This window comes from Anomaloglossus baeobatrachus, chromosome 5 (assembly GCF_048569485.1).
Source record: "Anomaloglossus baeobatrachus isolate aAnoBae1 chromosome 5, aAnoBae1.hap1, whole genome shotgun sequence".
In the NCBI taxonomy this organism is placed as follows: domain Eukaryota; kingdom Metazoa; phylum Chordata; class Amphibia; order Anura; family Aromobatidae; genus Anomaloglossus; species Anomaloglossus baeobatrachus.
This window is the reverse complement of record NC_134357.1, coordinates 315,874,056-315,899,881: the sequence shown is the minus strand read 5'-3', so window position 1 is coordinate 315,899,881 and position 25,826 is coordinate 315,874,056. Positions and strand designations below refer to the sequence as shown.

Genomic DNA, 25,826 nt, shown 5'->3' with positions numbered 1-25,826 from the left:
GTGACTGCCGATTTCATGTGCTCTGATAGCAGCCCCTCCCATAGACAGAGCGGGGGCTGCATGCAGAGCGCACGAAAGAAGTGACATGTCACTTCTTAGAACGCAGCGCTTCGGCAGCAGCCGAAGCGCTGCGTTCTAATACGCCACGTGGGCATGGATTAGGTACAATCTCCATAGATTGTGCTGGGGATGCAGGACGCATGCAGTTACGCTGCGGGCAGAACGCAGCGTAACTGCATGAAAATACGCTACGTGGGCACATAGCCTTAGTGTGGTAGTTTTATGAGAATGCCAGGAATGCTACAGCTGCACTGAGAGCCTTTCATCGTTTGAAAGACCTTCACACGTAGCGGTCCAATGGCTGTCAATTCGCTGAGACGGATGAGGACACGTTTTGGGGCAACAGGGTTACAGAGTGTACAGCCTGGGCGTGGGCGATGACCGGTAATCAGAGAGGTTGTGGAGGACATTGCCACTGCCAATGTGGAACAGGGCACGAACAACCCTGCTGGGAACAGCAGTGCACGCAGGGTTTCCAGGCAATTGGGGCTCCCGTACAGCATAGTGTGGAAAGTTCTCCGAAAAGTCTTGTGGGCATAACCGTACAAAATTAGCCATCATCAACAACTTCTTCCTCGTGACAATGATACCCGCATGACATTTGCATTCATGTTTCTGGCGAGAGTGGAAGTGCATGGCAATTGACCATGGAATGTTCTGTGATGCAACAAAGTGCATTTTTACCTGAATGGAATGGTGAATACACAAAACTGTCGCATATGGGCTACCGATAATCCGCATGCGGTCGAGGGGGTTCCGCTGCATTCGCCAAAGGTAACCGTTTCGTGTGGCTTCACCTCATCATTCATCCTTTGACTACTCTTTTACGAAGAAATGAAGCCAACTGGGGTTACTACCTGTTCCGTGACAGCAGCGAGATACCAAACAATGCTGGAAACAGTGGTCGTTTCGATTACTTCCCACACTTTTCGTAAAGTCTTATTAGCATAAATGCAAATATATACTTATTTCTCAGTTGGTGAGCTCTAGTTGCTGATGAATTTCTAGAATATATCATTCAGCTTTCCTACATGTAATCCAAGAAAAGTCTAACATGGGTTCTTAACTTGATAGGAAAGAGCGACTGAAGAAATGAGAAAACTCATTTCTAAGTGTTCTTAAGGGCTCTGCATTGGCTGTCTCTGCAGCTCCTACTACAGAATAAGCACAGAAATGCTTAATCCAACCACATGTATTCATTCTCTTCTGATGAATCTGCAGCCGGATCACAAGTTGCTTATCTCATCTCCTAGAACATACTGCTCGTCATTTGCAATTTTGGCCACTCTTCAAAGAAATTTATGGAGCAAATTGGGAAACTTTTTTTTTTTCATGAGCATCTTGAGAAACACTTCCGAAAACAGACTTCAGTCCTTCAGACAGTGTGACTCCTCTCTGTCCAGCAAGCCTCGCAAAAGTTTTCTTTCCCACTTGTCTAAAACATCCCCTATATTCTCTTTAAACTCAATCTGTCTCTAAATACCAAGCAGTCCCTTTGCGTCTGCTAAAACTATAGCTCCTCTTTAACTCCTGCAGTCAACCCACCCCCTCTGCTTTAAGCATTTGGAAGTCATTAGGCATGAAGGAAAACATTCCCTGACTGGAGACAAAGACAGGTGCTGCTTTGATGCTTGGTCAATTGATATTAAGCTGTGTGCGTAGGGAGGGGAGATGTGACAGTCACCAGTGGTAAGGTGCAGGTCCTTAATTAACTTTCCATATGCACAGGGGTGTCGGAGCAATCACAATTAAGGACATCTTAGAGCACGAAACACAAAGTCCACGAGTATCATAGTTTCAGGTCTGTTTTCCATGCTTCATCAGAGGAAAGAAACTAGTGTAGTAGAAAAAGGTGACGCAAAAGATTGAGGAACACTGAGTGCATTTTATTCCATGCTGGTTATAAATGCCAAGGATTGTCCCTTTTATCAGCTCCAGCATCTCATGTGTGGCTCAGACGCAACCTCACCGAGGAAGCTGTGCCAACAAAGGACAATTTCAACCCAGGAAAAGCACCAGCCAAGGAAAGCACGGGGTGGAGGAAACGGGGAGTGCAGACAAACTCGAGGTAAAAAGGACCTTTTCAGCTTGGGTTCCTTGTTGTTGGAGGATGAGTAATTAGCAAAGTCAATATGGTGAAGTGGAAAGAGATCAGAGCCAAGTAGCTGACTTCAAAGACATTTGGACATTTTAAGTAGTCTCCTGCATCGTTAACACAAGGCTGTGTTGTGCCGTCGGAGGCATCATTTTGGATCATTATCCAACGGAGTTAGAAAACAGCTTCCAAAAGGACATGTTCATCCATTAAGGTTTTTTTTTTTCCACTTACAGAACATTACCATCAATCTAGACAAGAGTCGTCACACCATACCAAATGTCAAACTCACCGGATTCACGCCACGGGCTCACATTCTGTAAGCAAAGGTTAACGCTGTGTGGAACAGGAAAATAAAGGGGGGAAAAAAAGGCGTAGCAAAAAGAAACTTTAATTGATTTAATTTAATGATGCAAACAACTTTCCTTGTGCGCACTTACTTCAGCACTGCTGAAGCAAGACGTGACGCGCATGTAGAACAATTACATCTGTGTCAGTTCAACCTTAGAAACTTGCAAGGTCCTATCAACCAATCAATGCAAACATGTTCAGCAGCAGAAAGAACTCCATATAACTGGTAACCAGACGGTTTAGTGCCTCAAACAGACTTCCGTAACGAGGAATGTCACTCAGTTCTTTCCTGAGGAAATCAGAAGCATCAGCAATTAGCATGTGGATGTACATTCAGCAGGAGTAATGTATAGCCTAAACTCAGACCACGTGTGGCTCAGCCATGTGCACTTATTACCTGGTAGTTTCAACCACTTGGGTACTTTGCCGTGGTCCCTTTGAACTTGCTGATGAGAATCAGAGATTCCTGACAGCTCTTCATAGTTCTCCGGTGCTCTATGAGCAGCCTCTGAGCCGTCCTCCAGACACTCCTCCATCACAGGTGCTGCAGACACAGCTGGAACACGTGGCATGGCCCTACCGAGGTAGAAAGGCATTCCTAAGCACAAGCGGAGAGCAATACATTGTGTCGTATTGTAATTCATTTAAGGCCTCTGTTACCTGGCAATGATAATGTCAGCCTGGGAAGGAGATATCGCTTCATTCACAAAGTTTTGCCGCAGGAATTGTTCTGTATAGTGAGGGGGGAAATCATGTAAACATTAAAACATTCCCATTATTTGTGTATACATAGAGATTGTCTTAAACTATATTGTGAAGTCCGTTAATGTGGAGAATTTAACTGGCCAGTGGCTAATGACATGCTGCATACACAACTAATCTGCAACATTACTAGGTCCCTGTAGACCAGGGATCCCCAGCCTGTGGCTCGAGAGTCACATGTGGCCTGCGGCTGTCTGCCAGATTGGTGCATTAGCACCAGGCCTAGCAAAAGGCTAAGAACTGCAGGTCTCCAGATGGCGACTTTTAAGACTAGCCCCACAAAGATGAGCAGATCTGGATGAGCATATACTGGCCTTGGAGTTGGAGAGCAAAGGCCAGTACTTAAATAAGCGCCAGAACTTAAGTAAGTGCTAAGCTGGACATAGCACGATACCGCAATGATAATGCAATAACATGCTGGGACAGTACTTGATGCAAGAATACCACACGCAGGTAAGGTGGGAACCCCTAGAGTATACTGTCTTGGTGTGATTTCTGTGTTGAAGCATTGGCTGTCACTACTGGGGGGAGGCAGGAGCTGAATGTCACTATTCGGGTGGTCTGGATGTAGCTCATAATCCTATCTCAAAGCTTAAGGTGGTGTCACACACAGCGACGACGACAACGACGTCGCTGCTACGTCACCATTATATGTGACGTAGCAGCGACGTCCCGTCGCTGTCGCTATGTGTGACATCCAGCAACGACCTGGCCCCTGCTGGTCGTTGCTGAATGTCCTGCTTCATTTTTTGCTCGTTGCTCTCCTGCTGTGAAGCACACATCGCTGTGCGTGACAGCGAGAGAGCGACGAACTGAAGCTAGCAGGGAGCAGGAGCCAGCTTCTGGCAGCGTGAGAGCGGTGGGCGCTAGTAACTAAGTTATATATCGGGTAACCAAGAGAAGTGCTTTCCTTGGTTACCCGATATTTACCTTAGTTACCAAGCGCTTCCACCCGTCGCTGCTGGCTGGGGGCTGGTCACTGGTCGCTGGGGAGATCTGCCTGTTTGACAGCTCACCAGCGACCATGTAACGACGCAGCAGCGATCCTGATAAGGTCAGGTCCCCCGTCGTGATCGCTGCTGCGTCACTATGTGTGACCCCAGCTTTAATGTAGTCTCAAGATAAGAAAGGTTGTGGAAGTCGTGTTGTAGACTAATCAATGGTAGGCAGCTATCTGCCCATACTTACAGTTTCATGATGGGCATGGAATTTTTAGTACACAACTAGTGATGAGTGAGTGTGCTCAACACTGATCGTTACTCGATTGAGCAACTGAGTTTTAAAATGCTCACGTTTCCCATTGACTTCCATTATACTCATCACTCGAGTCACATCTGAGCAACCCAATGCCCTATACAGTAATGAGCAGTGTGAGCACGCTCGCTCAACACTATACACAAAACTACCCCTTCCCCCCATATTCACTTGTGTTGGTATTTCAGTAAGTGTTTGATAAAAGCAGCATATGACTGAGGGTGAAAAGCTGTTATTTCATTAAAGACAATTTCTTTCAAGAAGCAGCCCTCAGATTGCTTGGTTCCGGCACAAACCTTATTTTTGCTTGTGGAAGCTATGGCTACTGAGAGAGGTTTCTATGCCGTGGCCACTACAGGGGAAATGTGCAATTATGTGGTGACTATTCAGATAGATGTCCATCCTTGTAATACAAAGACATTTCAAATTCTTGAGAATGAGAGACGCTCTTAGAAAGCAGCTCTGGTTTAGCTCATAGAGCGGGATCTCATACAGAGAACTCTCTTCGATCATGTTCATGTGCTATAGGACATAAAGGCTTGGGTTATCTTCATGGCCCTATCCCTTTAAGCAGAGGACTAGAGGTTTCACGCATTATTTCATGACCTTTTGGGAAGTAATGTACAATATTCCACTCATACGATTGGTGACATGTGAAAGGAGTGACCGCACACGTCACCGAACAGCATGTTGGGACTTAGGGGTACTTTCCACGCTGCGACATCGCTACCGATATATCGTCGGGGTCACGTCGTTTGTGACGCACATCCGGCGCCGGTAGCGATGTCGCAGCGTGTAAAGTACCCCTTACTGTTTACCCATGCATTAAGACAACACACATATCATGACAGAATAAATTGGTGGTCCATAAGATCGTACCTTTCTGTTTTCGGGACCCAAAATGAATAACAGCAGCAGGAAAAAGCTGGGCCTGGGGGTGAGATGAAAAAAACAAGAGCAAACATCAGTTTATGTATACAATATGGTAGGTAACAATGTAATGAATCTACCCTGCAATTATAAAAAAGAACTTGTTTACGTACATCCTAACATATTATATAGCTGAAGATATGCATTGTGTAATCAACCATACACACAAGGGCCGATAATCATGGGTGAAGCATCCATCCAGGTAAGACCCTATTATCCCTCAGGCTGATTTGTCTGGTGAGACTGAAAAAAACTCAGGTGGGCTTCATGCAACAAAAGTCATAGTTAAATATCATGACTTCCTATATAATTACCCTGTGAGCACCAGTCCCTGGGGGGGGGGGGGGGGGGGATTTGCATTCAATTAAAAGCCCCATATCTCTGGAACTGTATGGTTTATTATTAGTATTTAATCACGTTATAGATGTTTTTTAGTCGCCTTATTGACCCTGTGATCTTTTTTGGTAGCTTATACTATATATTGCAGTATATACGGTAGTAACAATGGTGATATCATTTGAAGTCTAGCCTTAGAAGCACAAAGATGGCTCCAACAAGGGTCTTCATTAGACCACCAAATGCTATGATATTCAAATCAGCACCACATGCGTTTACCATTTCAAACGATATTATGATCACTGTTGGTGATTCACAGTGGCATCTCAATGATTAACCCCTTCACGACCGGCCGATTTTTCGCTTTCCGGTTTTTTTTTCGCCATTCTTTTTCTGAGAGACGTAACTTTTTTATTTTTCAGTCAATATGGTCATGTGAGGGCTCATTTTTTGCGGAACGAGCTGTACTTTTAAATGAAACCATCAGTTTTACCATATTGTGTACTAGAAAATGGCAAAAAAATTCCAAATGCTGAAAAATTGCAAAAAGAAGGGAATTTTGTTACTTACCGTAAATTCCTTTTCTTCTAGCTCCTATTGGGAGACCCAGACGATTGGGTGTATAGCACTGCCTCCGGAGGCCACACAAAGCAATTACACTAAAAAGTGTAAGGCCCCTCCCCTTCTGGCTATACACCCCCAGTGGGATCACTGGCTCACCAGTTTTAGTGCAAAAGCAAGAAGGAGGAAAGCCAATAACTGGTTTAAACAAATTCACTCCGAAGTAACGTCGGAGAACTGAAAACCGTTCAACATGAACAACATGTGTACCCGAAAAACAACCAAAAATCCCGAAGGACAACAGGGCGGGTGCTGGGTCTCCCAATAGGAGCTAGAAGAAAAGGAATTTACGGTAAGTAACAAAATTCCCTTCTTCTTCGGCGCTCCATTGGGAGACCCAGACGATTGGGACGTCCAAAAGCTGTCCCTGGGTGGGTAAAGAATACCTCATGTTAGAGCTGCAAGACAGCCCTCCCCTGTAGGGAGGCAACTGCCGCCTGCAGGACTCTTCTACCTAGGCTGGCGTCCGCCGAAGCATAGGTATGCACCTGATAATGTTTGGTGAAAGTGTGCAGACTCGACCAGGTAGCTGCCTGGCACACCTGTTGAGCCGTAGCCTGGTGTCGCAATGCCCAGGACGCACCCACGGCTCTGGTAGAATGGGCCTTCAGCCCTGATGGAACCGGAAGCCCAGCAGAACGGTAGGCTTCAAGAATTGGTTCTTTGATCCATCGAGCCAGGGTGGCCTTAGAAGCCTGCGACCCTTTGCGCTTACCAGCGACAAGGACAAAGAGTGCATCCGAACGGCGCAAGGGCGCCGTGCGGGAAATGTAGATTCTGAGTGCTCTCACCAGATCCAACAAATGTAAATCCTTCTCATACCGATGAACTGCATGAGGACAAAATGAAGGCAAAGAGATATCCTGATTAAGATGAAAAGAGGATACCACCTTCGGGAGAAACTCCTGAATGGGGCGCAGCACTACCTTGTCCTGGTGGAAGACCAGGAAGGGAGCCTTGAATGATAGCGCTGCCAGCTCAGACACTCTCCGAAGAGATGTGATCGCTACCAGAAAAGCCACTTTCTGTGATAGTCTAGAAAGTGAAACCTCCCTCAGAGGCTCGAAGGGCGGCTTCTGGAGGGCAACTAGTACCCTGTTCAGATCCCATGGATCTAACGGCCGCTTGTACGGGGGTACGATATGGCAAACCCCCTGTAGGAACGTGCGCACCTTAGGAAGGCGTGCCAAACGCCTCTGAAAAAAGACGGATAGCGCCGAGACCTGACCTTTAAGGGAGCCGAGCGACAAACCTTTTTCTAACCCAGATTGCAGGAAAGAAAGAAAGGTAGGCAATGCAAATGGCCAGGGGGACACTCCCTGAGCAGAGCACCAGGATAAGAATATCCTCCACGTTCTGTGGTAGATCTTAGCGGACGTGGGCTTCCTAGCCTGTCTCATGGTGGCAACGACCCCTTGGGATAATCCTGAAGACGCTAGGATCCAGGACTCAATGGCCACACAGTCAGGTTCAGGGCCGCAGAATTCCGATGGAAAAACGGCCCTTGGGACAGTAAGTCTGGTCGGTCTGGTAGTGCCCACGGTTGGCCGACCGTGAGCTGCCACAGATCCGGATACCACGCCCTCCTCGGCCAGTCTGGGGCGACGAGTATGACGCGGCTGCAATCGGATCTGATCTTGCGTAGCACTCTGGGCAAGAGTGCCAGAGGTGGAAACACATAAGGGAGCCGGAACTGCGACCAATCTTGCACTAGGGCGTCTGCCGCCAGCTCTCTTTGATCGCGAGACCGTGCCATGAAGGTTGGGACCTTGTTGTTGTGCCGGGACGCCATGAGGTCGACGTCCGGCCTTCCCCATCGGCGACAGATTTCCTGAAACACGTCTGGGTGAAGGGACCATTCCCCTGCGTCCATGCCCTGGCGACTGAGGAAGTCTGCTTCCCAGTTTTCTACGCCGGGGATGTGAACTGCGGATATGGTGGAGGCCGTGGCTTCCACCCACATCAGAATCCGCCGGACTTCCTGGAAGGCTTGCCGACTGCGTGTCCCCCCTTGGTGGTTGATGTATGCCACCGCTGTGGAGTTGTCCGACTGAATTCGGATCTGCCTTCCTTCCAGCCACTGCTGGAAGGCTAGTAGGGCAAGATACACTGCTCTGATTTCCAGAACATTGATCTGAAGGGTGGACTCCTGCTGAGTCCACGTACCCTGAGCCCTGTGGTGGAGAAAAACTGCTCCCCACCCTGACAGACTCGCGTCTGTCGTGACCACCGCCCAAGACGGTGGTAGGAAGGATCTTCCCTGTGATAATGAGGTGGGAAGAAGCCACCACTGCAGAGAGTCCTTGGCCGTCTGGGAAAGGGAGACTTTCCTGTCCAGGGATTTTGACTTCCCGTCCCATTGGCGGAGAATGTCCCATTGAAGTGGGCGCAGATGAAACTGCGCAAACGGAACCACCTCCATTGCCGCCACCATCTTCCCGAGGAAGTGCATGAGGCGTCTTAAGGAGTGCGACTGACTTTGAAGGAGAGCCTGCACCCCAGTCTGTAGAGACCGCTGCTTGTCCAGCGGAAGCTTCACTATCGCTGAGAGAGTATGAAACTCCATGCCAAGATACGTTAGTGATTGAGTCGGTGACAGATTTGACTTTGAGAAGTTGATGATCCACCCGAACGTCTTGAGAGTTTCCAGTGCAACCGTCAAGCTGAGTTGGCATGCCTCTTGAGAGGGTGCCTTGACCAGTAGATCGTCCAAGTAAGGGATCACAGAGTGTCCCTGAGAGTGCAAGACTGCTACCACTGCCGCCATGATCTTGGTGAACACCCGTGGGGCTGTCGCCAGACCAAATGGCAGAGCTACGAACTGAAGATGGTCGTCTCCTATCACGAAGCGTAGAAAGCGTTGGTGCTCTGTAGCAATCGGCACGTGGAGATAAGCATCCTTGATGTCTATTGATGCTAGGAAATCTCCTTGAGACATTGAGGCAATGACTGAGCGGAGGGATTCCATCCGGAACCGCCTGGCGTTCACATGCTTGTTGAGCAGTTTTAGGTCCAGAACAGGACGGAATGAGCCGTCCTTTTTTGGCACCACAAAGAGATTGGAGTAAAAACCTTGACCTCGTTCCTGAAGAGGAACAGGGACCACCACTCCTTCTGCTCTTAGAGAATTCACCGCCTGCAGAAGGGCATCTGCTCGGTCGGGATGTGGGGAAGTTCTGAAGAACCGAGGCGGAGGACGAGAACTGAACTCTATCCTGTACCCGTGAGACAAAATGTCTGTTACCCACCGGTCTTTGACCTGTGGCAGCCAAATGTCGCAAAAGCGGGAGAGCCTGCCACTGACCGAGGATGCGGAGGGAGGCGGCCGAAAGTCATGAGGCAGCCGCCTTGGAAGCGGTACCTCCGGTTGCTTTCTTGGGGCGTGAGTGAGCCCGCCAGGAATCAGAGCTCCTTTGCTCTTTCTGAGTCCCTTTGGACGAGGAGAATTGGGGCTTGCCCGAGCCTCGAAAGGACCGAAACTTTGACTGCCACTTCCTCTGTGGAGGTTTGCTTGATCTGGGCTGGGGTAAGGAGGAGTCCTTACCTTTGGACTGTTTAATGATTTCCGCCAATTGCTCACCAAACAGTCTGTCTCCAGATAATGGCAAGCTGGTTAAACATTTTTTAGAAGCAGAATCTGCTTTCCATTCCTTTAACCACAAGGCTCTGCGCAAAACTACAGAGTTGGCGGATGCCATTGAGGTACGGCTCGTAGAGTCCAGTACCGCATTGATAGCGTAGGTCGCAAACGCAGACATTTGCGTAGTTAGGGACGCCACTTGCGGCACTGCTGGACTTATGAGAGAGTCCACCTGTGCCAGACCAGCTGAAATAGCTTGGAGCGCCCACACGGCCGCGAATGCTGGAGCAAACGACGCGCCAATAGCTTCATAGACAGATTTCAACCAAAGGTCCATCTGTCTGTCATTGGCATCTTTAAGTGAAGCCCCATCCTCCACTGCAACTATGGATCTAGCTGCAAGCCTGGATATTGGAGGGTCCACTTTTGGACACTGGGTCCAGCGTTTGACCACGTCAGGGGGAAAAGGATAACGGGTATCCTTAAGGCGTTTAGAAAAACGCTTGTCCGGATAAGTATTGTGTTTCTGGATGGATTCTCTGAAGTCAGAGTGGTCCAGAAAAGTACTCAATTTACGCTTGGGATACAGGAAATGGAATTTCTCCTGCTGTGCAGCTGCCTCCTCTGCAGAAGGGGCTGGGGGAGAAATATCCAACAGCCTATTGATGGCCGCTATAAGGTCATTTACCATGGCGTCACCATCTGGCGTATCCAAATTGAGTGCGGCGTCAGGACAAGACTCCTGATCACCCACCTCTGAGCCATCATATAGAGACCCTTCTCGCTGAGACCCTGATCCGCGTGATGACGTGGAGGGTCTCTCCCAGCGAGCTCGCTTAGGCGGACTGGGACTGTCATCGGAGTCAGAGCCCTCAGCCTGTGATGCCTGGGACCCCCTTGAATTACGGATTAATTCCAGCTGAGGGGGGCCGGGGAACATAGACACAGCGGTGCCCATGGTCTGAGCAACTGGCCTGGACTGCAAGGTCTCCAGGATTTTTGTCATAGTCACAGACATTTTATCAGCAAAGACTGCAAATTCTGTCCCCGTCACCGGGGTAGGGTTCACAGGCGTCTCTGCCTGGGCTACCACCACAATAGGCTCTGGCTGACGAAGTGCCACTGGGACTGAACATTGCACACAATGAGAGTCGTTGGAGCCTGCTGGTAGATTAGCCCCACATGCTGTACAAGCAGTGTATACAGCCCGTGCCTTGGCACCCTTGCGTTTTGCGGATGACATGCTGTTGTCTCCTCAAAGCAATATAGGGTGTACAGCCAAGAAGCGACCTTACAGTGCAGTACACAAATATAACACTGTGGCACTAGTGGGGCCGCACGTATGTGCTGCTTACCGCCCGCTTAGCGCGGGTGTGTGGTCGCCAGAAACCCCTAGCCTGGGTCCCTCAGAGCCTGCGTCCGTTCTCCAGCCAGACTGCATGTGTATAATGGCTGCCGGCGTCCTGGGGAGCTGCAAGCCTGGGGGCGGGCCTAGGGCGTGCACAGAGAAAAAGCGCGAAGCCTGTGTCCTACTGTGCTCAGTGAGAGGGCTGGAGCATGTAAATCGTGCTCCAGCCCTCGGCGCTGCCGATTGAACAACGTCTCTCCCCTACCCTGATTGACAGGGTGGGGGGCGTTAACGAAGCGGAGCTAGGCCGCAGGAAACCGGGGACTAAAGTTAGAAGCGCCGCCGCCGTAAAAGCGCGGTCGGCGCGTCCCCGGCGCACTACAAGTCGCAGCTGCGCCGCCGCTCCAGGGGCGGTCGGCGCGGCGATCCACACACATAAAGTCCCCCAGTAATCTGCGGGGACTATAAGCCCAGCGCACAGCGCTACAGTCCCCGGCGCACTAGCACACCCAGCAAGCCTGGGGTGTGCGTGGCCTGCCATACGGGGACACAGAGTACCTGAAAGTTGCAGGGCCTTGTCCCTGAACGGCACTCCCGCTCCACATCCAGCAGGTTCTATGGGTCTGTGGATGGAGCCCGGCCTCAGGGCTTGGTGGCCGGTAAGATCCCACTTCCTCAGAGCCCCTCAGGGGGATGGGGAAGGAAAACAGCATGTGGGCTCCAGCCTCCGCACCCGCAATGGGTACCTCAACCTTACAAACCACAAGTGGGGTAAGAAGGGAGCATGCTGGGGGCCCCATATGGGCCCTCTTTTCTTCCATCCGATATAGTCAGCAGCTACTGCTGACTAAACAGTGGAGCTATGCGTGGATGTCTGACCTCCTTCGCACAAAGCAGAAAACTGGTGAGCCAGTGATCCCACTGGGGGTGTATAGCCAGAAGGGGAGGGGCCTTACACTTTTTAGTGTAATTGCTTTGTGTGGCCTCCGGAGGCAGTGCTATACACCCAATCGTCTGGGTCTCCCAATGGAGCGCCGAAGAAAAGTGCGATAGTACTATGGTTTTTGAGATATTTTATTCACTGTGTTCACTATATGGTAAAACTGATGTGTGGGTGTGATGCCTCAGGTCAGTGCGAGTTCGTAGACACCAAACATGTATAGGTTTACTTTTATATAAGGGGTTAAAAAAAAATCGGAAGTTTGTCCGAAAAAAGTGGCGCACGTTTTACGCCATATTCCGTGACCCTAGCGTTCTCATTTTTCGGGATCTTAGGCTCAATGACGGCTTATTTTTTGCGTCTCGAGCTGACGTTTTTAACGGTACCATTTTTGCGCAGATGCTACGTTTTGATCGCCTCTTATTGCATTTTGCGCAAAAGTTGTGGCGACAAAAAAACGTCGTTTTGGCGTTTGGAATTTTTTTGCCGCTACGCCGTTTACTGATCAGATTAATTGATTTTATATTTTGATAGATCGGGCGTTTCTGAACGCGGCGATACCAAATGTGTGTATATTTTTTATTTTTTTAACCCTTTAATTTTCAATGGGGCGAATGGGGGGTGATTTGAACTTTTAGGTTTTTTTGTTTTTTTTTAATTTTTTAAAACTTATTTTTTAACTTTTTTTTTTTATTTTACTAGTCCCCCTAGGGGGCTATTGCGATCAGCATTCCGATCGCTCTGCAGTATCTGCTGATCACAGCTGGAAGGCTGTAAACAGCAGATACGCTGTCTTTCTCTTTTGCTGTGCCCCGGGCACAGCGAAAGTGAAACCAAGTCATGTGTAGTACAGGAGTCATCACATGACCCTGTGCTACCATGACAACTATCGGGAGTCACGTGATCGCGTCACGTGACTTCCGGTTTCGGGCGGTAAGTAAATGCTTACCGCAATCGCGCTTATAATGGCGCTGTCATGTATTGACAGCGCCATATAAGGGGTTAATCGGCACGAGCAGATAACGATTCTGCTCGTGCCTAGCAGGCACACATCTCAGCTGTGAAAATCAGCTGAGATGTGTGCCGATCGCGGCATGCTGCCGCCGGAGGACCGCGGGCAGTAAGATTATGTCATTTAGGACGTAATTTTACGGCCCGCGGTCGTTAAGGGGTTAATTAGCAACATTTGAAGCTATCTCCGGTCACCGATTTTAGAAGCAAGTGCTGGCAGCATCACACAGGCAGCACCAACTATGTAAAGAGCGGGCCTAGTTTGTTTAGGCTACTTTCAATCTTGCGTTGTGTAGCATCCGTCACAATGCGTTGTGTGACACGTGACTGATGCGTTGTAAATAGTGTGATAATAAAGGCAACGGATTCCTGTGAAATAACGCCTAGCGTTCTTTTAGTTTTCTTTAGCCGAGAGAGAGACCATCATCACCGCATACACCGGCACTACTGCCCCCATCGTCACCGCACACACACCGGCACTACCGCCCCCATCATCACCGCACACACACCAGCATTACCACCCCCATCATCACCGCACAAACACATGCACTACCGTCCCCATCAACGGCCCTACCTCAGCTGACAGCGCAACTCACTTCAGTTGCTGCGTGGAGCTCACAGTGAGCGGATGTGTTCTACGGCCGCTCCTGTCAGCTTCCGATGTAGCAAAGCTGAAAGCGTTGTGGGACCTCGTGTGGATTACGTCGGACCTGGAGGGGTATTTGGGGATTAATAAAGTGGTGAAAGAGGGTGTTTTTTTGTCTTTTATTCCAAATAAAGGATTTTTGCGGGTGTATATGTTTATTTACTTTCACTTGCAGGTTAATCATTGGGGGTGTTTCATAGACGCCTGCCATGATTAACCTAGGACTTAGTGGCAGCTATGGGCTGCCAATAACTCCTTATTACCCCGATTGCCACCACACCAGGGCAATTCGGGATGAGCCGGGTATAGTCCCGGGACTGTTGCATCTAATGGATGCGGCAATTCCGGGCGGGTGCTGGCTGATATTTTTAGGCTGGGGGGCTCCCCATAACGTGTGTCTCCCCATAACGTGTGTCTCCCCATAACGTGTGTCTCCCCATCCTGAGAATACCAGCCTTCAGTCGTGTGGCTTTATCTTGGCTGGTATCAAAATTGTGGGGGGGACGGGACCGCACACCGTTTTTTTTTTTTAATTATATATTTATTTATTGTACTGCACGATATAGACCCGCCCACCGGTGGCTATGATTGGTTGCAGTAAGACAGCTGTCACTCAGTGTGGGGGCGCATCTGAATGCAACCAATCATAGGCGCCGGTGGGCGGGGAAGCAGTGAATACGAGATGGAATAATGAACGGCCGGCATTTTCAAAAGCAGGAAAAGCCATCAGAGCAGTGTGACAGCTGTGCAGCGCCGCGCCAGTGAACGGTGAGTATGAGAGAGGGGGTGAGAGAGAGAAACCGACCGATAGAGAGAGACCAGGAGTGATTTTAAACGATTTAGAATGTTCTGCTGGACATACTGAGCATGCTCAGTAGAACGTGACGGAATCCTGCACTGGAATCCGTTGCCAAACGCATGGCGACGGAATCCAGCACCACAGACATTCATTATGCCTCTTAACAGATCCTGACGGAATCCTGTGGAGTGCGGATTTTTTTTACAGCAAGCAATAAAAAACGCTACATACTGCGATTCACCCGCCCGGCGCTCAGTCAAAATAACAACTTAGCGTTGGCCAGCGGATGCAACATATACACTTGCGTCGCAGTGCGTCATCAATACAAGTCTATGGGAAACAGCGCAAGCCGTGTTAACAAATTGTGCTATTTTCCATAGTGGTGGATTGCGACAAACGCAAGTGTGAAAGTAGCCTTAGAAGTAAAAGGGGTATTCCCATTATTTAAAGTGATGGCACATTACTATAATTGGTATGAGTCTGACCTCTACAAAAGCCAATACTGAATGGGTAAGGGCGCTCTCACACATCCGGCTTTTCACCGGTTTGCCGGCTCCGGCGCATGCCAGTACAGTGTATACAGTACAGTGGCAGCGCTGTAACTTCCGGGTCACATGTCGCGCTGCCACTGTAGTGTATACACTGTACTGGTGTGCGCCGGATCCGGCAAAAAGCGGGATATGTGAGAGCGCCCTTACACAAAGGGCTTACTGCTGCATCTTCTAAACCAGCACCATAGCCTGCTGGACTTGTCAGATGTCCAGAAGACAGTCATTGGCACACTCCGCAAGGAAGGTAAGCCACAAAATGTCATTGCTAAAGAAGCTGGCTGTTCCCAGAGTGCTGTATCCAAGCATATTAATGTAAAGTTGAGTGGAAGGAAAAAGTGTGGTAGAAAAATATATACAAGCAACCAAGATAACAATCCTATCAAGGCTGCGGTTAAAGAAAGGCCATTCAAAAATTTGGGAGAGAGTCACAAGGAGTGGACTGCTGCTGGAGTCAGTGCTTCAAGAGCCACCCCACATAGACATATCCAGGACATGGGCTACAACTGTTGCATTTCTTGTGTCAAGCCACTCATGACCAATTCGACTGTTGCTCAGTGGTCCAAGGTGTTGTTTTCAGATGACAGTAAATTTTGCATTTCATTTGGAAATCAAAGTCCCAGAGTCTGGAGGAAGAGTGGAGAGGCCACAATCCAAGCTGCTTGAAGTCTAGTGTGAAGTTTCCATAATCAGTGATATGGTTTGGGGAGCCATATCATCTGCTGGTGTAGGTCCACTGTGTTTTATCAAGACCAAAGTCAGTGCAGCCGTCTACCAGGAAATTTTAGAGCACTTCATGCTTCCCTCTGCTGACAAGCTTTTTGGATAAGGAAATTTCATTTTCCAGCAGGACTTGGCACCTGTCTACACTAATGAAGATAATCTGAGAATCCGTCTCAAAACATTCGAGTAGTGATGGGCAAATCCGCCCGATGGTCGGGATCAGGAGCCTCGCCCAATCGTTCTGTAAAGATCTGGTTCGAGATCGGGATCGAGAACGCGAATTTGCGTCCGATCACCGATCTCGGGCTTTACAGATCCCGCGACTCGTCCTGCAGACTCTTCTGCTTCCACATCCGAGCATTGCTGTGCCCCCCAGAAACCAGCACTGACTAAAGGACCTTTCGTGATGTCATGGCCATGTGACCAGTCAGGTGTGAGTGTTGTATTACCTCGTTGGTTACAGGCTGGTCACATGACTATGATGTCATCAAAGGTCCTGTTAACTGAACTTTGATTGTCACTGTGCGAGTGTCGCATCGCATCATGGCGCAAAATCTACTGACAGGAGCGGTCAGCTGCATGTATTTCCATGCAACTGAGGCGCTCCTGTCCTGAAAGCATCAGGCTTTGCAGGGTGATGCAATGCGAGATGCAAGTGCAATCATACCGTCACTGTCAGCCTGCTTGTCGCTCTGTACAGAGCGTTGTAGCAGAGCTGACATGGCTCTCTCTGCTTCTCACTTTGTATAGGCTGTGTCTGTACAAAGTGATGAAGCTGACATTGCTGTCCCTGTGGATTACGTCAGACTAATGATTTTTTTTATAATAAAGATGGAGTCTCTAAATTTTTTGTTTTATTTCAAATAAAAACATTTTTTCTCTTTGTTGTGTTCTTTTTTTTTTTTTTTTACTGTATACTAGAAATTCATGGTGGCCATGTCTAATTTGACGTGACACCATGAATTTCGGGCTTTGTATCATCTGAGTATACAAAGCTGGTATTAACCCCTTTATTAGCCAGTGTACCATCACCAACAGGGCCACTGGATGAGCCGGGTAAAGTGCCTGGAAATGGCACTAAGAAACAATGCGCTATATCCGAGGCGGCTGCGGAGAATCCCAGCCCCCAGCTGCCTGGTTTTACCTGGCGATCAAAATACGGCAGGAGCCCACGCATTTTTTTTTAATTATTTTTTAAATAATTAAAAAAAATTAATGGGCTTCCCTGTATTTTAATTGCCAGCCAAGGTAAAGCCTGGCAGATGGGGTGGCAGCCCGTAGCCATTCGCTTTATTTGCACTGAGAATCAAAAATACCACGGAGTGCTACGTCTTTTTTTTAATGATTTATTTTTATACAACTATATATTGTTTACAATTTACATATATATATATATATTATATACACATACACACACCAACCTTTTACCACATTTCAGGCTTCAAAACATAAAGATAAAAAAAAAATGTATGGTGAAGAATCAACAAGTGGGACACAGTTATGAAGTTGAACGATAGTTATTGCTTATTTTAAACTTTTAGAAAAAATAATAAACTGAAAATTGGGGCGTGCAATAATATTCGTCCCCTTTTAAGTTATTACTTTGTAGTGCCACTTTTTGCTGCGATTACAGCTACAGTCGCTTGGAGTATGTCTCTATTTTGCACATCGAGAGACTAAAATTCTTGCCCTTTCTTCCTTTGGAAACAGCTGGAGCTGAGTGAGGTTGGATGGAGAGCGTTTGTGAACAGCAGTTTTCAGCTCTTTCCACAGATTTCCGATTGGATTCAGGTCTGGACTGTGACTTGGCCATTCTAACACCTGGATATGTTTATTTGTGAACCATTCCATTGTAGATTTTGCTTTATGTTTTGGATCATTGTCTTGTTGAAAGACAAATATCCGTCCCAGTCTCAGGTCTTTTGCAGACTCCAACAGGTTTTCTTCAAAAATGGTCCTGTATTTGGCTCCATCCATCTTCCCATCAATTTTAGCCATCTTCCCTGTCCCTGCTGAAGCAGGCCCAAATCATGATACTGCCACCACCATGCTTGACAGTGGGGATGGTGTGATCAGCTCTGCTTTTACACCAAACACATCGTTTGGCATTGTGCCCAAAAAGTTCGATTTTGGTTTAATCTGACCAGAGCAACTTCTTCCACATGTTTGGTGTGTCTCCCAGGTGGCTTGTGGCAAACTTTAAACGACACTTTTTATGGATATCTTTGAGAAATGGCTTTTTCCTTGCCACTCTTCTATAAAGGCCAGATTTGTGCAGTGTATGACTGATTGTTGTCCTATGAACAGACTCTCCCACCTCAGCTATAGATCTCTGAAGTTCATCCAGAGTGATCATTGGCCTCTTGGCTTCTCCTTGTTTGAGAAGTCTTCTCCTTGTTTGAGATGAAATATTTGAGGGACGGACGGGTCTTGGTAGATTTGCAGTGGTACGCTTCTCCTATTTCAATATGATCGCTTGCACAGCGCTTCTTAGAATGTTTAGAGTTGTGGAGATCTTTTTGTAACCAAATCCGGCTTTAAACTTCTCCACAACAGTATCACGAACCTCCCTGCTGTGTTCCTTGGTTTTCATGATGCTCTCTGTGCTTTAAATAGAACACTGAGACTATCACAGAGCAGGTGCATTTATACGGAGACTTGATTACACACAGGTGGCTTATATTTATCATCATAAGTCATTTAGGACAACATTGGATCATTCAGAGATCCTCAATGAACTTCTGGAGTGAGTTTGCTGCTTTGTTTTTGATTCTTCACCATAACATTAAACATTTTATCTTTAGGTTTAATGCCTGAAATGTGGGAGAAGGTTAAAAAATTCAAGGGGGCCGAATACTTTCGCAAGGCACTGATTATATATATATATATATATATATATATATATACACACACACACACACACACACACACACACACACACACACACACACACACATATGAATATGTATATATATATATATATATATATTGTACACAAGATATAGTTGTATAAAAATAGATAATTTTGAAAAATGACGTAGCGCTCTACGGATTTTTGATTCTCAGTGCAGATAAAGCGGACGGACGGCCCATCTGCCTAGCTTTACCTTGGCTCGCAATCAAAATACAGGGAAGCTCACAATTTTTTTTTTTAATTATTTAAAAAAATAACAAAAAAATGCGTGGGCTCCCGCCGTATTTTGATTGCCAGTCAGGTAAAGCCAGGCAGCTAGGGGCTGGGAGTCTCGGCAGCCCTCAGCCGCCCCTGGAAATGGCGCATTGTTTCTTGGCGCCATTTCCAGGCGCTTTACCCGGCTCATCCAATGGCCCTGGTGGCGGTGGCACACTGGGTAATAAAGGGGTTAATACCAGCTTTGTATTCTCAGATGGTACTAAGCCCGAAATTCATGGCGTCACGCCAAATTAGACATGGCCTCCATGAATTTCTAGTAAACAGTAAAAAAAAAAAAAAAAACAACACAGAGAATTTTTTTTTTATTAGAAATAAAACAAAAAAAAATAATTAGAGACTCCATCTTTATTATAAAAAAAAAGATCATTAGTCCGACGTAATCCACAGGGACAGAAATGTCAGCTTCATCACTCTGTACAGTACAGACACAGTCTATACAAAGTGAGAAGCAGAGAGAGCATTGTCAGCTCTGCTACATCGCTCTGTACAGAGCGAGAAGCAGGCTGACAGTGAGGGTATGATTTCACTTGCGCCTCGCATTGTATCACCCTGCAAAGCCATATGCTCTCAGGACAGGAGCGCTTCAGCTGCATGGAAATACATGCAGCTGACCGCTCCTGTCAGGAGATTGTACGCCGTGATGCGATGAGACACTCACACAGTGACACTCAAAGTTCAGTTAACAGGACCTTTGATGACATCATAGTCATGTGGCCGGTCTGTAAGCCAATTACAACATTCACACCAGACTGGTCACATGGCTATAATGTCATGGAAGGTCCTTTAGGCAGTGGTGCTTACCGGGGTGGACACAGGAATGATCGGACGAGGAAGCAGAAGCGGCCGGGAGACAGTGTCTGCAGGACGTGTCACGGGACCTGTAAGTATGATCATAATATTTTTTAAAATGTGCTTTTTTTTTTTTTTTTACAGCCCCTGGACCCGAACTGGACCTGATCTGTAACACGAGCTTCCCACAAAAGCTTGTGATTGGGATCGTGTACACGATCACTATATGATCGGTACAATACCCGATTTTTACAGTTCGGGATCGCTCATCACTACATACGAGGTTTCTTTATTTATATAAAGTGCATAATAACAGCAAACGTCACATCAACGTTCATGATGATGACTAAGAGTGCATCTTGCACTTGAAACGTGTTGATGTCATGTTTTCTGTTATTATGCGCTTTATATAAATAAAGAAAACTCGTATGTTTTGAGCTGGATTCTCAGATTATCTTCATTTCTTTGGAAGCCATGGCGAGGCTGGATTCGGGACTCCATACTGAGGATGGATGAACATGGTGGTGAGCTGGACTTTTCTTTTCTTGCACCTGTCCACACTTGCCAAAAGTACCAATTCCTGGTTTATTAACCACAGTATCACTGTGCTTAATTGGCCAGCAAACTCAACTGGCCTAAACCCCATAGAGAATGTATGGGGTATTGTCAAGAGGAAGATGAGAGACACCAGACCCAACTATGCAGATGTGCTGAAGACTGCTATCACAGCAACCTGGGCTTCCATAACACCTCAGCAGGGCCACAGGCTGATCGCCTCCATGGCATTGATGCAGTAATTCATGCAAAAGTAGCCCCAACCAAGTATTGAGGGCATTTACTGTACATACTTTTCAGTAGGCGCCAACATTTCTGAGTTTAAAATAATTTTTTCAGCTGGTCTTATATAATATTCTAATTTTCTGAGATAATGACTTTTGGGTTTTCTTTGGCTGCAAGCCATAATCATCAACATTAACAGAAATAAACACTTGAAATAGATCACTCTGTGTGTAATGACTCTATATAATATATGTGTTTCCCTTTTTGTATTGAATTACTGAAACAAATTAACTTTTTGATGATATTCTAATTTATTGAGATGCACATGTAGAAGCAACATGAGAAGCATGTAAAGTAGTCACTACCCCTTTTTCCTTATGGGATTTGTGAACTTGCATGGTGTTCAATCTTCAACAGTTACAACAATATTGTCATACAAGAATGGGTGAACTAGCTCCAGGGTCAAACCTGGCCTTTTTTTATTTTAGCAAGTGATAATCTGTGGTTAGTGCCAACATGTGCTTTTTTTGTGATCTCCCGTAATGGTATGGAGATGTTCTGGTAGGGGGCACATTGCCCAGAAGTTTCTCCTCATTTGCCACAGATGATATTACATTGTTCTGCTAGAATTAATGCAACTAAACAGTAAAATCAAAAAGGAAAAAAATGGAGTATCAGTGCATTTACATACAAAAAAACGTCCATACATTAACAATACAATAATTTTTTATATCTATAGCACCAACATATTCCGCAGCGCTTTACAATTCAGACAATGAGACAATACAAAATAACAAAATTCAGATACCAAGAGGAGTGAGGGTCCTGTTCGTAAGCTTACAGTCTATGAGGAAATAGGGGAGGCACAAAAGGTGAATTGGGGGGGGGGAGGGGGAAAGATTGTTATATATGGTCCAGCCAACGATTTAATAGGAGATTCACAACTTGCTGCATGGACCGGTCGCCAGCCAGAATTTACACAAGTACAGAGTTTAAAAAAGTACATGGAGAGGAACGCAATCAGAAGATACAGGGGACAAGAATTGGAAGTAAATTTTGTGAAGGGCAGAAAGGGACTAGATTAGATCAGGGCAGTGAGGTGATAGGCTAATCTAAAGAAATGCGTTTTTAGGGCCCGCTTAAGGTGTGGATGTTGGGAATGAATCGGATTGCTCTTGGTAGTGTGTTCCAGAGCATAGGCGCAGCTCGTAAGAAATCTTGAGGACGAGAGTGGGAGGTTCGAATTGTTGAGGATGTCAGTCTTAGGTCATTAGCAGAACGGAGAGCACCGGTGGGGTGATAGACAGAGATGAGTCTATTACTACTCCTAACAATGTCGCAAGGAAAGCCAAACCTATGCCATTACATCATCTGGTCCCTGGGAATCAGGCACATACTCCCATCTCCATTCACAACGTGTGCTGATGTGTATGACGGGGGGATGACAAAGCCCTGCAGACTTCCGATGCCCGCAGAAATTTCAGTTCCATTCAAGTGAATGGGATTGTTTTAGTGGCAGTCACATGGATTTCTGTAAGCTCCATTTAGATGAATAGGAATGTCTCAGAAATATCTGCAAGAGAGTCTGCCGTGTGTGAATAAACCCTAAGGAGTGCTGCCCCTGTTACCAGGTCAGATGGGTGCAGCACATGAAAGAGGACAGCGACTGGACACATTATGAGGCTTTTAACATTTCCTTTTCTATCTGTATTGTGTAAGGTTGCATGCCATCGGAAAACAAAGACAGCTTTCCGTAAACTTTAATTACAGAGTACCAGACATGGTCAAAACTCAGAGAGAGAACACTCGCCAAAGCTTTGATGTTTCATCTGTAGGGATTTCACTATTTAGAGAAAAGGACAGCTTAGAAAGGGCCCCTCGCTCCCCCTTGAAACACACTAGCCCCCTTTAAACACAACATTTCTTTTATGCACGCGGGAAGCTGGAAAATGAGGTTTGTGTAGCGTGTTAGTGCTGGAATTTTTTAATAACCTCCTCTCTCTCTTTACTCTTCCCCCCCAATTATCGTGGTGAATAATTAACATAGTGAAGGAGATAACTAAAGCCAGCATCTCCCAACTGAAAGATCTTTAGTTCAAAGCGCGTCCCTTTTTTTGTCCATTCCCCCTGGTGCCGCCACTAAAACTTCCTTGTCAGTCAATCTCTGGGCAAACACTTCAAAGCCTCGTGAGGAAAAAGGCCCCGAGGGTCACAGAGAATTCATTGCAGGGAGGAACAGGCCGCACATACACCCAGCAATAGGAACACAAAGACAACAGGGCTCGGCGACACTGAGCCATAGATACACAAAGAATAAAGTCGTACAGTGAAGGAAAAAAAAAAAGTATAAATAGTGGAAGGAAAAAAAAAAAAAAAGAGTGGCGGAGACAGGGAGAACAGAGAGGAGGTATTCTGTACATCTGTCACCAAATCTATGTTTGCTTCTTCAGACATAAACAGAACATAACAATCAGTGTCCCCGAGCAGGGAAAGCTGGTGGCATATGCGGCATTCCTTCCATCACAGGATGGTAGCTGATTAAAGTGCCACACAGGTCTGTTTAGTTTGATGTCTGAAGATCAATGGGACCGAGAGCACTTCAAAGGGCGCGCGGGGATGACGGGCAAAATCCAGAATGCAAACATTTAGAGACACATAGGATGATCTGAGAGCTTTTGAAATGACGTTTAAGGCTTGAGCGATGTCTTCACAGGGAGCAGATCAAAAGCTTCAGACAGGAAGGAACCACCAGCGAACAACGGAGAGGAACCAGAGCAACCAGAACAAGTACGCTATAATTACGGGGTCTGCGGCCATCCGGGAGAATCCGAGTGCGACTTTGACAAAACCTAAACTATCTTCATTATTAAAGCTAATACTACTATTAGGCAAAAACATCCTGTGGCTGTGATGCAGGAAGGACACGGTGCAATTTCATGAGATACCCTGATGAGGCGGATCTGCTCAACAAAAACTAAAAGGAAACTCCAATGGCTGAGCCTTAGTCATAAACTGTGGTGCTTTTTTTTTAGACACATACTTCCTGTCTTTTCAGCAGGTTCCTTATAATCAGCACAGACAGGACTACAATGACAGGTAACACCTCTTAAGCCTGGTTTACTTACACGTTACGATTAAGCATATGATATCGTATGCGATCGTAACCTCCCCCATCGTATGTGCGGCACATTCAATTTGTTGAGCGTGTTGCACAAACGATTATTTCCTGTCACATGTACTTACCCTTCCATACGACCTCGATGTGGGTGGCGAACGTCCACTTCCTGGAGTGGGAGGGACGTTCGGCGTCACAGCGACGTCACGCAGCAGCCGGCCAATAGAAGCGGAGGGGCGGAGATGAGCGGGACTTTAACATCCCGCCCACCTCCTTCCTTCCACATTGCCTGCGGGAGCCGAGGGACGCAGGTAAGCTGCTGTTCATCGTTCCCGGGGTGTCACACACTGCGATGTGTGCTGCCTCGGGAACATTGAACAACCGCACATTCAATTTTTAGCAATTGAACAACGTGCACGCGATGAATGTTTTAACGTTCAATCGTAATCGTACGTAGCTGTCACACGCTACAATATAACTTACGATGCCGGATGTGCGTCACTTATGACGTGACCCTGCCGACACATCGCAAGATATATTGTAGCGTGTAAAGCGGACTTTACACAGCTCATTACATAGGAGTCAACAATCAGTAGGCGATTGAGATACAATTTTGTGACAAAACATTCAGTACAATTTGTGTTTTCATCATTTACAACTCTGCTCTTTTGGGGATTTTTGGTCCAGGGCGGTCCTATCAGTGACAGCTGCCTCCGTATGACTATTTACACAAGGAAAGCAGTCAGTTACTGATAGGGTCGCTCACTGGAAAGAGCAAAGATTTAAATTACAGGTTAGGCTGCTTTCACACTACGTCTTTTTAACATGCGTCCTGAACGTTTTTTTAACGCAGAAACGGATCCAGTGCAAATGCGTTTTCATTTCAATGCATTTGCAATGGACTCGCGTTAACATGCGTTCACCTGCGTTTGCGTGCGTTATAGTGAGGATCCAGCGACTTGCAGTTTTTTAACATCTTTCAAAAACGCTACTTGTAGCGTTTTTGAGCTGCGTCCAACTTCTGCAAATTGCTGGATCCTGACTAAACAGCACGCAAACGCAGGTGAACGCTGGCATGCTGATAGGCAGGATCCTGCTTGCTCTACTGAGCATGCACAGAAGCCAGCCTGGTGTGATCAGTCTCTCTCTCCTACCACTCTGTCTCTCTCCTTCCTCTCTCTCTGTCTCTCCCCCTCCCTCTCCCCCACCTGAAAGCTGCGGACACTCGTAACCAAGGTAAATATCGGGTAACCACTTATCTTAGTTACCCGATGTTTACGTTGGTAACGTGTGCAGGGAGCCCGGCTCCTAGCAGCTGCAGACGCTTGTAACCAAAGTAAATATCGGGTATCCAAGCAAGTATACCCGATGTTTACCTTGGTTACGAGCCTCGCAGCTGTCAGATGCCGGCTCCCAGTCTGGCACGTTTAGTTCCCCTCACTCCCGATCACATGACTCCAATGCCCGCCCCTAAACATCCAGTGACAGGATCCTGCAAAGTAACACATGCGTTAGCATGCGTTTTTTGCTGTAAAAGCAGGATCCGCTTTTGCAGCAAAAAAACGTTCAGGACGCATGTTAAAAAGACGTAGTGTGAAAGCAGCCTAAGGCTGCGTTCACACTTGCGTTGTTTTGCATCAGTCACAATCCGTCACCTTGAGGAATTACGATATCCTGCAAAATATTATGCAGGATTCCGTTTTTTCCCCATAGGCTTGTATTAAGGACGGATTGCGACTGATGGCCCTGCGTTGCATCAGTTGTGGAATGACTGACTGTCGGGCGGTATGAATGCACAATGTAACGTTTTTTGGAGCAGCAAAAAAACGCACTGCACACAATTCCATCGCCATCCGCCAAGAGCTATAATGGCTGTCTATGGTGCTGGATTCCGCCATAATCCGTCACACAACGGAATCCAGTGCTGGATTCCGTCATACTCCAC

The 25,826-nt window shown here is 47.0% G+C and overlaps 1 protein-coding gene across 2 annotated transcripts in view; it reads right to left on the bottom strand.

Annotated features, from left to right (window-relative positions):
- Positions 1 to 2,530: 2,530 nt before the first annotated feature.
- ASPSCR1 (ASPSCR1 tether for SLC2A4, UBX domain containing) overlaps positions 2,531 to 25,826 on the bottom strand; it is a 114,963-nt gene continuing 91,667 nt past the window's right edge. For both annotated transcript variants that reach the window (XM_075349727.1, XM_075349726.1), the window contains 4 exons: positions 5,402 to 5,453; positions 3,167 to 3,236; positions 2,904 to 3,082; positions 2,531 to 2,795 (listed from right to left, as the gene is read on the bottom strand). In XM_075349727.1, coding sequence (XP_075205842.1) covers positions 2,785 to 2,795; positions 2,904 to 3,082; positions 3,167 to 3,236; positions 5,402 to 5,453 — 312 coding nt within the window. In that variant the 3' untranslated portion in view covers positions 2,531 to 2,784. The remainder of the gene's footprint in view (positions 2,796 to 2,903; positions 3,083 to 3,166; positions 3,237 to 5,401; positions 5,454 to 25,826) is intronic.